Source organism: Carettochelys insculpta, chromosome 22 (genome assembly GCF_033958435.1).
Source record: "Carettochelys insculpta isolate YL-2023 chromosome 22, ASM3395843v1, whole genome shotgun sequence".
Taxonomy (NCBI): domain Eukaryota; kingdom Metazoa; phylum Chordata; order Testudines; family Carettochelyidae; genus Carettochelys; species Carettochelys insculpta.
The window spans coordinates 22,173,649-22,188,556 of NC_134158.1; the positions used below are offsets into that span (position 1 = coordinate 22,173,649).

The 14,908-nt window shown below is 45.5% G+C and overlaps 2 protein-coding genes across 4 annotated transcripts in view; one reads left to right on the forward strand and one right to left on the reverse strand.

The window, feature by feature from the left end:
* The window catches only part of BICRA (BRD4 interacting chromatin remodeling complex associated protein), a 157,967-nt gene extending 146,961 nt beyond the window's left edge, over positions 1–11,006 (forward strand). For all 3 annotated transcript variants that reach the window (XM_075016531.1, XM_075016534.1, XM_075016532.1), the window contains 2 exons: positions 384–486; positions 1,694–11,006. In XM_075016531.1, coding sequence (XP_074872632.1) covers positions 384–486; positions 1,694–2,910 — 1,320 coding nt within the window. In that variant the 3' untranslated portion in view covers positions 2,911–11,006. The remainder of the gene's footprint in view (positions 1–383; positions 487–1,693) is intronic.
* Positions 11,007–12,052: 1,046 nt separating this feature from the next.
* CAPN12 (calpain 12) overlaps positions 12,053–14,908 on the reverse strand; it is a 28,295-nt gene continuing 25,439 nt past the window's right edge. The window contains exons 20-21 of the mRNA XM_075017920.1: positions 14,605–14,663; positions 12,053–13,299 (exon numbers count right to left, since the gene is read on the reverse strand). Coding sequence (XP_074874021.1) covers positions 13,273–13,299; positions 14,605–14,663 — 86 coding nt within the window. The 3' untranslated portion in view covers positions 12,053–13,272. The remainder of the gene's footprint in view (positions 13,300–14,604; positions 14,664–14,908) is intronic.

Here is a 14,908-nt window from a genome sequence, read left to right on the forward strand (position 1 = left end):
ATTGTTGAAGTCAAGTGGGAGCTGTTCCGTTTTTCTATTAGAATATGATCAAGGTGTAAGTATGGAGACTGGGGGAAAAGGCTTCTGTCTTTTTGGATGGAACTCATCACAACTACATGAATAAATATTTACTTTTACTTTCAAATTAAAACAGGACTCACACTCCCCAAAAGCTCTTTCCAGATACCTGAGTAAGGAAAGCTTCCCACTGCCTGGGTTAGTGACGCGCCACGGTAATTCAGCGTTGAAATAGAGCAGATTTCCCTTGAAGCAGAAGCTTGGTGAGGCTTGTAGGTTGAGCCTGGGTCCCCAGTTTCTGTACTGTGATTAATGTGCCTTTCTCTTCCTCCAGTTCTCACCTGTTTTATGTTCTTGGTTTGCAGAGAGTCAGTCCTTCTGCAGAGATGGTGATGATTGATCGAATGTTTATTCAGGAAGAAAAGACGATGTTGGCTCTTGATAAACAGCTAGCAAAGGAGAAACCAGGTTAGGGAGACATCATTACTGTTTTCTGTGCACTTGACTTATTCATATGCAGCTCCTCCCACCTCGCGCTTTTAAGCTCTAAGGCCAGTATTTTCCTTCTTCTGTCAGTTGCTAACGCAAGAGTGGAAAACTTGTAAACCAGTGAGCTGTCCCATGCCAGCTCTCAGCCAATTTCACCTGTGATACAGATGGGTCAGTGTGCAGAGACTGCAAGCCCTGTTTTAAAATGCTTTTTGTATGATATGAGTGGAAGGCTGCTTAGAACAAGATGGAGTGGTGTGTATTATGTTCTGTAGGCTGCTCCATCTGTCCCTCTGTATCAAGGAAGTCAGTGACTGCAGTCCTCTCTGTCTTATAAAAACTAGATGCAGTCTGTAGGCTCCTGATAGATTGCTCACAGCACTCAGTTGCCCTAATTTTGGGTGCCTGAATACTAATGCATTTGTTTAAATTTGTGGCGTTATTTTCCCAGTCATATATATTTGTTTGGCTTAACTTGAGAGATCTGGAAAGAGCCTTGGAAGAAGGAGGAAGTCTGTGCAGCCTAGAGAAGAAAGAGCAGCTAGGCAGTGGTGTCTGTAACATGAACAGCCAAATTACCAGGGCTCTGCAGTGTTTCCTGCTGGGCACTCATGATCAAAGGAACACAGGTGGCTTTTTGAATGATTGTGTTCCTCTCCTTGTGTGTTCAGTGAAAGCACATGGGGCAGGGTGAGCCAGGAAGGGACTAAACCATATAGAGAGGCAGAAGAAGAGAAAATTAGCAAAGAGAACAAAAAGAGTGGCTGAAAAATAGAAGCAGCAGCTAGCAAAGTGGGGAGATTACAGAACACAAAATAAATACCAGCTGCAACTAAGTGTTCATTTGTAAACAATATTTTATGTAATTTTGTTACAAAGGTAAGGAATTGCATAAAGGAGAGACTGTGTAGTGACTGAAGAAAGGGAGAATGAATTAGGACTCCTGGTTTCCTAATCCCAGCTCTAGTGGTGATTTGCTCTAAAATAGGAATAAAACTACTCTCATGGGCTAAGGGTAATTTAGGGTGAGTTAATTAGTTGGGGCAGTTGTGTTAGATGCTAAGAAAAGTCAAGAATTATTATTAGTTTTATGGTCGACACAGTATTTTTACCATTTTTCTAATGGCTGTTTTCACCATGTGCTGATTTGACTAGATTAGATTGTGACATTGTGTTTTTGTTGCAGATGAGTATGTTTCATCATCTTCTCGCTCACAGAGCCTCACTTCCTCTCTGGCTCTAGCCTCTGTGTCCAGCATAACTCCAGTTTCTGAGAACCTAAAGGTGCCTCCAGTGCAGACAGCTACTCAGATCCACCCCACCAAATTGGTTATCAAGCACAGTGGAGGCTCCCCTTCAGTCACATGGGCAAAAGCGTCACCTTCTTTGGATGGAGATGAGGATGCCCTACCCTCAAGGAGCAAGCCCCCAATAAAAACTTATGAGGCACGGAGCCGGATTGGGCTGAAGCTGAAGATCAAACAGGAGGCTGGTCTGAGCAAGGTGGTCCACAATACTGCCTTGGACCCAGTTCATCAACCACCTCCAGTATGCACAGTCATTAAAACAGCTGACCAGCACTCTTCAGCTTCCTCTTCCTCCTCCACCACCACCACCACCACTGCCGCCGCCGGGCAAATGAATGGGACTATTGACCATGTAACCTCAGCTCCTGTGGAGAAAAGACCCATTGTGACCTACTGCAGGCTTCCGCTTCGTAAGACTTACAGAGAGAATGTGGATGCTTTTGTAGCAGATAAAGCCAGTGATGCCTGTCCAAAGGGAGGCATCCCAAAGGTTGATATGATCCCCAGTACCCTTGTGATCAAGCAGGAGGAAAGCTCCAAAGGTGTAATCACCTCTCTCAAAACCCACGAAACCCCAACTGTGGCTGCAGCAGAGAAGAGCAAGCCAGAGGAGAGCTCCAAGCTGCTGTTTTTCAACCGGAGTGATGCCCGTTCTCTGGTGATGCAAGACAGCCCGGCCCCTCAGAAGACTGATGACTCTACCAGTGGCCTTATGAAGGAACTTGCAGAAGTAGAGGATGAGTTTTATCATGGAATGATAAAAACGGAGCCCCCTGACCACAGCTCTGGCTCAGAGCTCACTTGGGAGGTGCCCTTGCCTCCAGCCAAGCGCAGGAAGTCGGAGTCCTTTGACGTGGATAATGCCAGTTTCTCCAGCGACAGCCCCCAGGATGACTCCCTTAATGAGCACCTACAGAGTGCCATTGACAGCATTCTCAACCTGCAGCAACCTCAGACTGGGGGTCAGAACATCCGGACACCCTCCTCCTCGTACAACTCCTCTTCCTCCCCTTTCTCTTCACCTGTCCATCGTACAGATGCTTACCTTGCCCCTAATCACAATGGTGGCCTTGGAGCAAGGACGTTGAACAGATAACACAAAACCAAATGGAGCAGAAGCTGGACAGAAAGCAAGGACCGAAGAAGCAGCTCTTGCTGGCTGAAGTGGTCAAGCACCATGGGTGTCATTGGTGCTGCCTACCCAGAGACCTAATGGCTCGGGCCTGGCACCAGCAGGAGTCGGGGAAGAGGGTATCCTAAGGATGCTTCATCCAAGTGTTTAAATGATGGGTTCTGGATGTTGTAAAATACAGGCTGAGGCTGGATTTACAATACACTCGTCTCATCAAATGCACCCTATAACTGCAAGTGAGAAGCAACCAGGCGGGTGGGAGGGGATTGACGGGGCCCATAGGTAGTGCTGGCTGTGTAATTTAGATTCTGTAACAAATTGCTAATTTGACTATCTGATTGATCAGTCTCTTCCCTCCCCCCCCACCCCATCTTAAACTTTGAACAGATTGCAAGTCAAGCCAGTGGGAGGCAAAAAGGGACTGCGGGAATCACCACAGGGGCAAAATTTATTGTTTTTGTTAAGTTATTTCAAGAATCAGGCCTGTGCTTGTGGAACATCTCATTGGTCAAGAAAGGGCAAAAAAAAAAAGAAAAAAAAAAAGAGGTCAAGAAAGGAAATGCAAACACTAATCACTCAAAAGAAAGTTTACAAATAAGCCTGTAAGATTTACTCCTTCAACTTGAAGAGAAGCAATTCCCTTGGGAGTAGCTTTGGGTGGGTCTAGCAGAGCAGGAGCGTTGAGGAAAAAGAGAGGAATATCATGCAATCTTTTACTCTGAGGGGGGTGGCTACATTGCTTTTTGTTGTACTCCATGGCAACCTGATATTTTCATAGCAACCCGGCAAAGTGTATTCAAGCTGTGTTAGAAGCGAAGCTGGTCTGGCATTTCCCTGCAGCATTCCAAGGCAGGGGGTGTGCTGATAGGAGAACACTCTGGGGCCATGGCATTATGTTACAGTGTTCTGCCTGGAGCTAGGCAAAGGCAGAAAGCAAAAAATGCCAAGTGAATGTTTACATGTTTTACATTTCTGCTCTCATCATTTGTTGTTTGTTTAAACGTTTTCTTAAGCTCTTCTTCCATGATCTCGGCTGCCTTCATCGTATTGCTTTCCCATGGGGGCCCTGTGTTTCTTTATTAAAGCCATAAGGGGGAAATCCCTGGGTTGTTTTTTTTTTTGGTTTTTTTTTTTTTAAACAGTGTGTACCTTTAAGACCCTGTGACATGATCGTCAGCCTTCTGACTAAGGAGGACTTGATCAGTCTCCCTTAGGAGCCTGTCAAAGCCTCTCCCATATCAGTTAGAAGTTGGGACTGATGAATGACACAAGTGCTCTTTCCTCTCCACTTCAATAGCACTGCTAGCCTCTGGCAGTCTGGGGTGTGAGAGTATTAGACTGAGTGTCAAACCCAAATCATCCTCTTCATAGCAGTGCAGAACACTTCCACTGTGCCAGCAGGCCCACTTGTCCCCCTGCGTGATTGTTTTTGATCAGTTCCTGATTTTACTTTTCCTTTAGTTCTTTCTCATTATGGTTCTTTCCACATCCTGCAGGCATTGGAACTCAGAGGCACAGAGAGAGGTTTAGAAGCCTTCTTAAATGTATATGAGCAGGTGAATGCTGTGGTGGATCAGATAGCAGATCTTTTGCTGACAAACGTCCAGTGGCTTTGTCTAGATTGACTTCTAACACCTGCCTTGTGTTAAGGATTCCAACCACGTGTACATTAGGGCTGCTGCTTCCTCTCTATCCTAGATTTGTCAGTTAAATGCTCGCTGTTAAACGTAACATCAAGACATTTTGTTTTAATGTGTAGGGGCTCTGTCTTTCCAGTTCAATCTTCCCTGTGTTGCAAGTTTATCACAATGCTCATGGTCAGTCTCACACCAGACCGACACATGGACAATGTCAGCAAGTACTGCGATACAGAAAATGCCAGGAACTGTGAACTGTATTAGATTACAATTATTTCACTGCAAACAACAGAGATAAACCCTTCCAAAAATTTACATTGTTTAATGCCAGGAGCCCTGAGGAGGATCTATTTATTCCCACTCATGCCTTATTATTTCTTTACCCAAATGTGTGGTAACAGTGGAAATATTTTTGTTTCTTTTCACTGTTTCCTCACATGGGTATGTATGTAACCATAATTTAATTATATTTATATATGTATGTTGTACATATGTAGATGCTGTAACCTGTATGTGTGGCATTCATCCCATTAGAGCATTTTTATGGGTGGTAGTAGCAGTAAGGGCAGTAAGGGCTTTGCATCAATGCCATTAAGTATTTGTTATGTGCCATTAATCTGGTTTCCTTCAACTTGCTGATGTCATTCATTACCACATGATAGGAGCTGTATATACCATACAGATGGGTTGCAGTATCAGCACACCACCTCCTTAGTCTCTCAAGCTGACGGGTCCCTACTTCTTTCAGTGGGATCTCACAGTTCAAACCTGGATGGGAGAATGGAATTTGTGAGGGAATGTATTTCCTCTTGCTGGTCTGGAGTGTACGTGTGTAAAAGGGTGTCACTCCGTCTGTCAATAGGCAAGACAGAGAGAATGATCTAAAGTAGAAGCCTGATTAAAGTAACTTATGCCCCACTCCCAGTGCTCTTAACTGCCCACAGTGGGGATTAAGAAGTGGTGAAATGTCAGGAGGGTAATACAAACAGGAAGTTATAATAAATACACAATCAAAATCAACTTGTAAGAAACTCAAGCTCCCCTAAAATGCATTGCTTGCAACGGGGTTGATTACACTTAGAATGCAAAGTGTTCTATTACAGTCACTGGGCGATTCTCCATCCCAAGGCAGAGGAAGGTAGGTGTGTTTTCTAGCACCTTTTAGTATTTGATTCTTTACAGTATTTCTTTCTTCAGTTTTGTCCATGAACTGAGTTCTGTAAATTAATGGGCTTCAGTCCTCCTAACCTTCATTTCAATAATGGTATTTTATCAAACCACATCCTCTTTTTTTGGCCTTCAATGTTGAATTTTTTAAGGAACATCTTTAAAGCAGGGCATTCAGAGAAAAACAGGTGCCAGGTACTACTTTGTGTGAGAGGCTTACGACAAAATGGGTAACGATGGTAGTAGCATGGGAGTGATACTTTTCTTTTCCTTAGCTCTTCTCATACATACTCACCTTGGACATATGGCCTGATGGAGAACCTGCTCAACCCAGATTAGTTCATGATATAATGTACAATTTCCTGGGTGGTGGGCCTATGTGGCGGGGGGGAGATCTAACAGAGCAAGCTGCAAAGATGGTGATGTTAACACAGATGGACACTATTCCGATATCAGCCTCTTTCCTATTTGCAAAAGTGTCCCTGAGGGAGGGTAGGAAAGGAGGGCAAGCGTATCTTTGTGAACCTGGAGCGGAGTACCTGGCCTGCTGGCATTATCGTATGTCAAAGGAGAGCGTTTGTGAACAGAAGAAGGAAGAATTATTAGTGTTATCAATTAGAGCCATTTAAATTTGGCCTTCTCCTGCTTTTATTTGCCCCTTGGTTAAAACTCATCTGCAATTCAACATGCCCAGCACACACCTCTAATGGATGCCCTGAATTGCATCTTCTGTTCTCGGACTCTTGTAGGAGGAAGCCTGTTAGTATGTGTTGATTAACTATAAGAGGCCACCACAGCAAAATGCAAAGCCGCCGCCTGCTGTTCCCTGGAAGTTCGGTGTTTTCCTTCTACAGCAATCCCAGCAACAGAATTCGAATCTTAAGGGAACCACCACACTAGCCTCTCATATATTGTCTACTAGGATTCAGAATGTCCCAGTAAATTCCTTCCTAGGGCCAAACTTTGGTCCCATTGAAATCAATGGCAAGACTCCATTGATTTCACTGGAAGAAGAATGGGCCTCCCAGAAAGTTTGCCAACTCTGGGGGAATTAAAACAGAGTCTGCAAAGGCACATGTCTCTAGGTGTGGTATGAAGACTGTTCCCACGAACAAGTGGATTAAGATTCTACTGGAGCCAGACTCACCCAAGTCTTTGGGCTCACACCTTTTAACATTCTTCCACCAGCCATCAGTGTATCCAGCTCATGCCACATGAGTCAGAGCAGCTTAGCATCCAGTGAGTGCCTGTCCTGGGTCCTGGTATAATACGTAAGCTGAGGAGCCAAGTGCGGGAGTGTCCAGTATGGGGTTCCATGGGCTCCTCGCATGCATGTCTTGAGTAGATTGGTCACCATGTGCTTTATTTACAATGTACTCTGCAAGTGTTTGGTCCCCTCAGGTCTCTGTCTGGTACCAATGCCCAGGGTAGGAGGGAGGTAACGATCTCACCTCTGAAGTGCTGATCTGCTATGCCCTTCCTTCCAGCCTTCCATCCTGTCTGTCTCTTAACCATCGGTAGTAGAAAGATGAATCCCATTGTTGACCGTTTAATAATGTGCTATTTTGATCCATTTACCTCCCTGGCTCAGGTGGGAACAGCGCCGCAGTACCAAGTGCAGTGAGTGCTGAGTTATCCTCAGGGTACTCTCACTCTAATACACAAGAGCCCTGAGTTGTGTGTGTTGGCATCTCACTGACCTGCTGCATCCCTGAGTCCCTTCAAGCTGCAAATTCTGGACCTTTAGCTCTGTCTGGCATTACAAAGTGAATCGGGTTATTAACATGGCAGGGGAGCCAGAGTGCCTGGGCCCATGTTTTGTTAGACCTGTACTTTTAAGGGAAAAAGATGCTTTGAAAGGTTCTGTTGTAGGTTCCTGTCTGTGTGGGAGCAGATTTACTGTCTGACACTGTCAGCATTAACCAAGCGCATTATTAAACCCTTTTTTGGTCACCTTTAGAACTGGTTGCAGTGTAACCCTTACAGTTGCCTGGAATTCCCCTAACCTTTTCTTGTCTCTTTTTTATTATCATTATTTTTAAAAGGTAGAATCTCAATCTTTATTCACATACGTAATGCCCTCTTACATATTTTAGAGGCTCCAGTTCATCTCCTGAATGTATGCTTGAAGAGACGGGACTGCTTGGCCTCGTTCTAGGAGTTACTTAATAAGTAGCTGCTTCATATACTTCCAGATCCATGTTATTTTTCCTGCTTTTTGCATGTGAAAAGAGAAACACATGGTCAGGCTGTAGATTAAACACAGGCCACCCTCTTGGCTAATGGCCCAGTGTTTTACCAACAGAACAAGTTAGGCCTAGAAGTTGTACTGGAGCTTAGCAGCTTGCGGTCTTGACAGGGAGCCAGAAGAACTGCATTCAGGCACTAGCTATAACTCTTGTATTATTTTTGTCTTTTGCTGCTTCCCTTTCTTTCCAAGAAGAAATCATAAATCTAATTCCCAGACCCTGGGAATTAGCCATAACTGCATTCAAATTCCTACATATTCTCATCTGCTCATTACAAACAGACTTCAAACTTAGTCTTTTAGGATCTGTGAATTTTGTAAATCATCAAGGTATCTTTCCCTTTCTGGGCCAATTTTGTGTGATGAACATTGTATTGAAATCTGCAAACTCCATTTAAAATGCAACTGCCTACTTTTATATTACATTTCAAGAGACTCTACCAGCAACTTTTCTTTTTCTCCCTCCGGCTCAGTACTCAACAGCTCATATTTAGGCGTCTAAATGAAATGTCTAGATTTTCAAAAATACTCAGCATCCACTGAAACTGCTGAAAACTTCTGAAAATCTGGACCCTATTACTTACCTCACCTCCCTCTCCTCTTCGTTTCTTACCAAAAAGAGGCCTTAAAAGTATTCATGCTACTTGTAACTCCACTCCAAGAAATACAAAAAGGAGAAAATTATTAATTTAGAGCAGAAGCAGCTGTTGCAATTCAGCGGATGGAATCGGGTATTTTCTAAGAATGAAGTGGCTTTAAAAGCAGTAAGGAAGGTGAATTACTGTAGCATAGGGAATGGTGACTTTAAGCAGTAAGTCATTTGAACACCGGTTTCTTAGGATTTGTGCAGGGTCACCCTTGGGGTCTTCGGTACATACTAGAATCCCTTGCTAGTCCCTTGTTTTCAATTCTTATCATTGACATTATTTTTGCACACTCATTCTTGCCTTTGCCTCCTTTCTCCCAACTCAGGACATGCTCGCCCACGGTGTAAATCAAAAATACTGAAGACCTAGTGTAAACCAGCAGTGTGCATTTAACTCTCATGACTGTAAAAGCACTTGACAGACTAGAGAAGTTTATGTAATCAGGTCCTTCCAGCTGTGAAAGTACAGAATTGACAAAGATGCCCTAATCTGTTGGAAGGTGCGTGCTGGGATTGGAGAACCACAGGCGGGTTCTCGTTCTACCACCTGGCCTTACTGTCTTTTGCACACCTTTTTATGAGCTAACCATTTTTTTTTTAAACTGTGACAGAAACATTGAAGTCCAACATTAGTGTTCATTACGTGTCCTGTTCACTTCCAGTGGCTTTATGCACTCAGCCAAATATTTCCTGACACGTCCTTTTTGGAAAACAGCAATATGGGCAAAGACATCGCCATTCGTCATGCCCCCGAACAGTAATAAGATGACTACTGGCGAAAGTAGAAAGTTTTGGACAGTGACTGCTCACCCAAACTATTCTGCAACATTGATTTCTTCTTCTTAGCCCTTACGTGTCTTGTGAAGTCGAGAAAAGTTTGTGTCTTAAGGAAAATTTGCAGTTTACTGGAGACAATTTTTAGAGATTATAATTTAACCAAAAATGAAAAATAAAAAGGTCTGCTTTTTTTCTTTGACAAGCATGGTTTAAAATCAGACCATCCACCACTGATGTAGGTTTCTTGGATAGTTACGTATCAGGTCTGTGCCTCTGTGCCCACAGGTTTTCTAATATTTTACTTTAAAAACAATTAGCAGTGTTGCTTTTCCATTCACTTCATGCTGTGGAGCAGTTCACAAAACTACCTGATAAATTCTGCCTTTGTACCCAGGTGTTTTTTAAGTCCTCCATTTTGGGTAGCCTTCTCAATCACACTTTGTAAGGTTTGTTGCTGGGGAACTGCCTTTGATACATTCTGATGCATTGATTATACTTAAGAAGGGAGGTCTCCTGTTTTATCATGATAGCCTGGTCTTGTTAGAAGACAAGCAAACTGAAAGTGATTGATTTATTGTTATTACTGAGGTTTTAATTTTGCATTTGAACACTGTTTTGTGCCACAGAGCAGGAAGATTAAAAAAAAATCCAAGGAGAGAACCCCATTTTGGATTGGCTTGCAAATACTAGAGGTCAAATCAGCCAGTGGCCCCTCTGAACCCTTCATTATCTGTAATGAGAGGATTGGTTAGGTAGCAATAAGGAATGACAATTCCCAGGCTAAAATATTTGGCAATTTCTTTTTTTATATATACATATATATATATATAAAAATGTGTATTAAATTGTTTGGTTTTTGTTTAGTGTCTAATTTTTTAATCTAAAAGGAAGTGTGGCTTGGGATCATTAGAGCATTATTTTTTTTTCCTTTCTCTGCAAGTTGGATAACTTTAAAACCAGACACCCCCTTTTGGACAAAGGCTGATGTGTGTTGGCTTTTTCACTGTTACAGGAAAGTCAACTAAAAAAATTTTTTTTTACAACTTCCCAGTATTTTGAAATGAACTTGAAGTGACTAACTTTTTCTTTCCACAGCGGGGAGTGGGGGTACTTTTCACCCCTTTTCTGCACATTTTAATTTACATTGATGTGCAGGGGCACAGCTAATGAGTTTTTATTTGCAGCTGCCCCCTATTCTTGTCAGCTTGTCTCTGTAGAATTAATCAGAAGAGGAAATGCAAAAAGAAAACCATGGCAAAAAGTAAACTTGTCCTCCCCAACTGTTCATCCCCTCCCAGATCCCCACCCCCCACCCCATATTCCCCAAATAAAGTCACAGCAACACTTGCAAAAAAGGAGAGGGAAAATTCCCCACCACTTAACCAAGTAAAACGCTCCCCTTTTCTTTCTTGCCCCGCTGGTACCAGTGAACGCTATCACAGTTCAAAACAAAATATAGTACTATAAAATAATTTTGTACTGTATTTATTGTGTATAACAATTTTTTTAAAGAATTATGTACATTTAGTACTTCTGTGTAAATTAAATTGCTCTTCTTTTTAAATACTGTATACGAATTGTTTTGTGTTTCTTTCCAAAGACCTTAAGAATACAGTTTCAAAATATGTAAATGAAGCACTCCTGACTTCAGATGGTTCATTTATTATTTGTTATGGAACTCCTTATTTGTAGTGCTTTTGCTTCAAGACGGTCTGATATCTAGCAATGGTTTGCAAGTTAGGCCCTGGCTGTATCTTACCAGTATGTAAGAACCCAAACAGCACCTGGGTACAAACATGACCCAAAGTTTCTTTCTGCGGAAATACGGTTAAGGGCTATTCTGCCCGATGCTTTGGAAACATGATCCCAGTCCTGCAGTCTCATTCTTGCAAGCCGACTCGGGGTGTCCCCCAGGCACATGGTGTCACATGGGCTTAAACTGTGTGGAAGGGGGATGTTTTTTTCTTTTTTCCTCCACAGCTGCTATCACCTTTGTAAGGTAGAGCTGGGGGAAACGTCTGTCAAATGCCTTTTTGATCAGTTTGGGGTGGGGGGATTTTTCATTGATATTTCAAGCTTTAATTGGGGGGAAAAATCATTTTTCCCAACAAAACCCTGAAATACTGAAGTCCAAACCAAAACTGCTTTACTGAAAAATTTTAGCAGAAGAAAAAATAATTTCCCAGCTTGCTCTATTGGCATTTCCAGGGCTGGAGCCAACTGCTGCAAGGTGTTCAGTGCTTATAGGGCTACAGTCCATGCCTTGGGCTTTTCGAGTAGGGCTACACTGCATTTTAAAATCTGCAGCAGCAAGTCTCAGAGCTCACGTTTACAGAGTCGGGCAATAAACAGCTGTGGAGCTCGGGCCCAGGGTGAAGCTTAAGCCCTGAATTCTCCCACCACACCCTGGGATCAGACTGTGGGCGTCAGCCCCAACCTGAATGTCTGCAGTGCTGGTTTGAGCCCTGCCGTATGCAACCCACAAGCCTGAGTCCGTGGATCTGGGATCTGAACTCGCCCCCAGAGCACAATGGTGATGTATATACGTGGGTGTGTAGTCAGAATATGTAGATGTGTGTTCATTGCTTTCACCCACTTTGAGTAAAGACACCTCGAATAGATAATGTTTTTAACATTTTTATTAGATGCTAATTTCAGCTGCTGCGAGTTCAAGGTAAAAATTCTGTTTCGACACCGAAAAGCATTCAGCATATTGGGAACATCGGGTGAGTTACACCCCGGAGCGCTGAGCAGCGCAATGTGCACTCTACCCCCCCAGTAACCCTCCCTCCAGCCAACCCCCACACTCTAGGGAGCTGGGTGTTGACTGGGATGTGGGAAGGGCAGAGCCACGCCCCAGCAGACCAGCGTGCTGAGAGAGGACTGAATTTGCTCCATCTCAAGAGATGAGCCCAGTGCGGAGTATTTGGAAAAAATGCAACAGCATCGCAAAAATTATTCCACAAAAGTTTATGCCCAAATAAATCTGTTAGGCTGCGTCTACACTGTCAACAGACCACAGTCACGCACGAAAGCAGACTGCTCTGTCGACAGAGAGGGGCCAGACTGCCCAGCCGCACTCTCGACAGAGCGGCCAACTGGAAGCACAGCGGACAGGGCTGCCCAGTGACCCAGAAGCCCTGTCTGTCGACAGGGCACCTCTCCACCCCAAGCGTCCACACGACTTTTTTGTTACCATCTTCTGTCGAGAAAGGGGTTTGGCCGTGTGGGGCGGAGAGAAGACTGTTGACAAAAAGTGCCGAGTTCTGTTGTCCGAACACATTTTTAGTGTGGAAACACCACAGGTTTTGTCAACACAATTCTCCAATGCAGACACAGTCTTTGTCTGTAAGGTGCCGCGGACTCCTGGTCGTGTTTTGATTTCAGTGTATAGGTACCTTCATGGGAAGAGAACATCAGATGATTAAAAGGCTCCAAGCGGGCAGATGCAAGAACCGGCAGTAGGCGGTGAAAGCCAGACAAATCAGAGTTACAAAGCAGGCAGTGATCAGCAGCATCGCAATAAACTCCCAAGGGAACTGGCAGATCCTCCATGTCTTGAAGATTTCCAATCGCAACTACGACTCTCCGGACGAGATAATTTGTCTGCCTAAAGTATTTGGCTCAATATAAGGATAACATTGAAGTAGTGCAGCCTGTGTGATATGGAAATCAAGCGAGATGATCTGAGGCCTTTCTGGCCTTGAATGCTGTGAACTGGCGACAAATGAGTAGTACAAAAATCGTACATTCTTTCTCCTAGTGCATCCCCCTTAACTCCTTTTTTAACTTGCATCTCATTAGGTGTTTACTGCTGCTCCTCCTTAAAGATGGTTGCCAGCTCTTCCAGCTTAGGTGAGGGTGGCAAGCTCCAACCACTGAAAGTAGAAACAAAACCAGCACCCATTAGCAGGCAACACAAGCCTGTCCCCGTCTTCCACGCTGCGTGTGAAGATGAGGCCCTCAAGCAGCACCCCAGTGTGGAAGCGGCTCTCGCTTGGTTGCTTTGGTCACAGGAGAGGAAAAAGCAAGGGGTAAGACGCTACTTCACTAGCACATTTGACACCCTAGGGCGGGCCAGGAAGGAACTGCAAGCACTGGAGGGTGTTTGATGGTGGTGGCCGGGGGATGTGTTGGGTAACCAGGAGAAGGGGTTGGGGGCAGGAGTGTAGCAGGAGGGTTGGGACCAAAGGGCTCAGCATAGCAGTGGGGAAGGAGAGAGAGGGGAGTGGTGTGAGATTGTGGGTAGACACAGGCTGCAGACTGGGCCGGAGGGGCACCGGCACAGCCGCAGGGTCAGGAGCGAGTAGCCAAGTGGCCAGAGACCCAGGTGTAGCTTTGGCCTTGGCTGAGCTGAGGGGGAAGTTTGCCCTGCTCCTGGCTGCATTTCACATGCCTCACACCAGCCCTTCCTCCTGCCAGGGCTCAGCAGGGACTGCTAATGCCTTCTCCTGGGGGTGAGACAAGGGGGCGGTTAGGAGGGGAAGGGGCTGCAGCTCAGCGGGGGGGGCAGCCTGAATACTGAAGCGCACAAGCATAATCTCAGGGGTTGAAATGAGCCCAGAGGCCCCCTGCTGGAGACCTTGGGGCTCTGCCACACCCGTCCCAGGACCGGAGCAGTGGAGAGGTCCTCCACACAAGCTAGAGTGGCTGCATGGGATGCAACTAATCAGGACCAGGAGGGCCATATAAAAGGAGTGGCACACCCAAGCGGTAGGGCCAGTGTGGTTGGATAGCATTGGTGCTAAGAGCTGGAGAAGGCCTCCATGCCCAGCTGCCTGAGGGAACTGCAGCACAACCACAGCTAAACGTGTGGCAGCCTGAGCCTCCTGGCTGGTGAGTGAGACTGAGCTCAGGGCAATTTGCAGTCAGGGGCGGGGGGAGCACTGAAGGAGCTCCTAGCTGGCAGCAGGGACTGGGTGAGGACTGAGTCCGGGGAGTGCCCCAGGTAGGGTCTCAAGTGGGGCAGCTGTGGGTGCACAGCCCCAAACCAAGAAGGAGATGACTTGGAGCCCAAGAGACATCACCGGAGACCTGCTCTAAGGGGGTCTCAGGAGGGTACAGAGCGCAGGCAGGTGCAACCTGAGAGGGAGCTCCCAGGAGGCAGGTGTTGACCTGACACGAGGTCTCCACTCCGCTCAAGCAGGCCAGGCACAGAGCAGCGGGGAGCCCAGGCTTCTCACCTGCTCCTGCGTCATGGAGATTGTCCCCGTGCTGGCTTTGTCGTGCTCTTTGCACTGCCCTGCCGCAGCAAAGGGAAAGGGAGACTCAGCAGGCAGCTCCTTCCCCTACAGCTCTCCCACCCTCTCTCTGTCTGTGCACCAGGATCCTCCTCTGCCCAGAACATGCACACTCGGGCACAGTGCAAAGCTGGTGCCCACTGCTGCCCTTCGCACGTGGGAGCCCTGGGCACTGGTGCAAGTGGCTGCCTGGTGAGCACAGAACTGGGGCGAAGGAGTTCAGCCCTTGGATCCCGGCATGCCCCAG